Source organism: Sprattus sprattus (genome assembly GCF_963457725.1).
Source record: "Sprattus sprattus genome assembly, chromosome: 5".
In the NCBI taxonomy this organism is placed as follows: domain Eukaryota; kingdom Metazoa; phylum Chordata; class Actinopteri; order Clupeiformes; family Clupeidae; genus Sprattus; species Sprattus sprattus.
In genome coordinates, this window is record NC_137924.1 from 31,097,534 (window position 1) to 31,097,859 (window position 326).

General features: G+C 47.5%; 1 protein-coding gene across 1 annotated transcript in view; it reads right to left on the reverse strand.

Annotated features, from left to right (window-relative positions):
- bin1a (bridging integrator 1a) overlaps positions 1-122 on the reverse strand; it is a gene marked incomplete at both ends in the record, with an annotated part of 16,109 nt that extends 15,987 nt beyond the window's left edge. Inside the window, one exon of the mRNA XM_080839763.1 lies at positions 42-122. Coding sequence (XP_080695889.1) covers positions 42-122 — 81 coding nt within the window. The remainder of the gene's footprint in view (positions 1-41) is intronic.
- Between the last annotated feature and the right edge of the window lie 204 nt (positions 123-326).

Consider the following 326-nt stretch of genomic DNA (forward strand, 5'->3'; position numbering starts at 1 on the left):
CTAGAATGAACACGCCTTGAGTGTGACGTTTCTTCTCTTACCTTCTCCTGTGCTCGCGTTAATTTTTTCTGCACATTACTGGCGACTTTCCCCGCAGTGAGTCCTTTGCCCAATTCAGCCATTTTGTCTTCCTTTTCGATTAACGTGCCGTTCACAGAGAATCGTACATCTGTGAAGGAGGCAGGGGAAATATGCCACTGTGATCAGTTAGTAATTTTGACACACTGGAACAAGATCGCGTATTTTTCGAAGGATATGTAATGACACAGACGTACCTGTTCAATGGGGATGCAGAACTCGCCCTCCTCCAGCGGCGCAGATGCGCG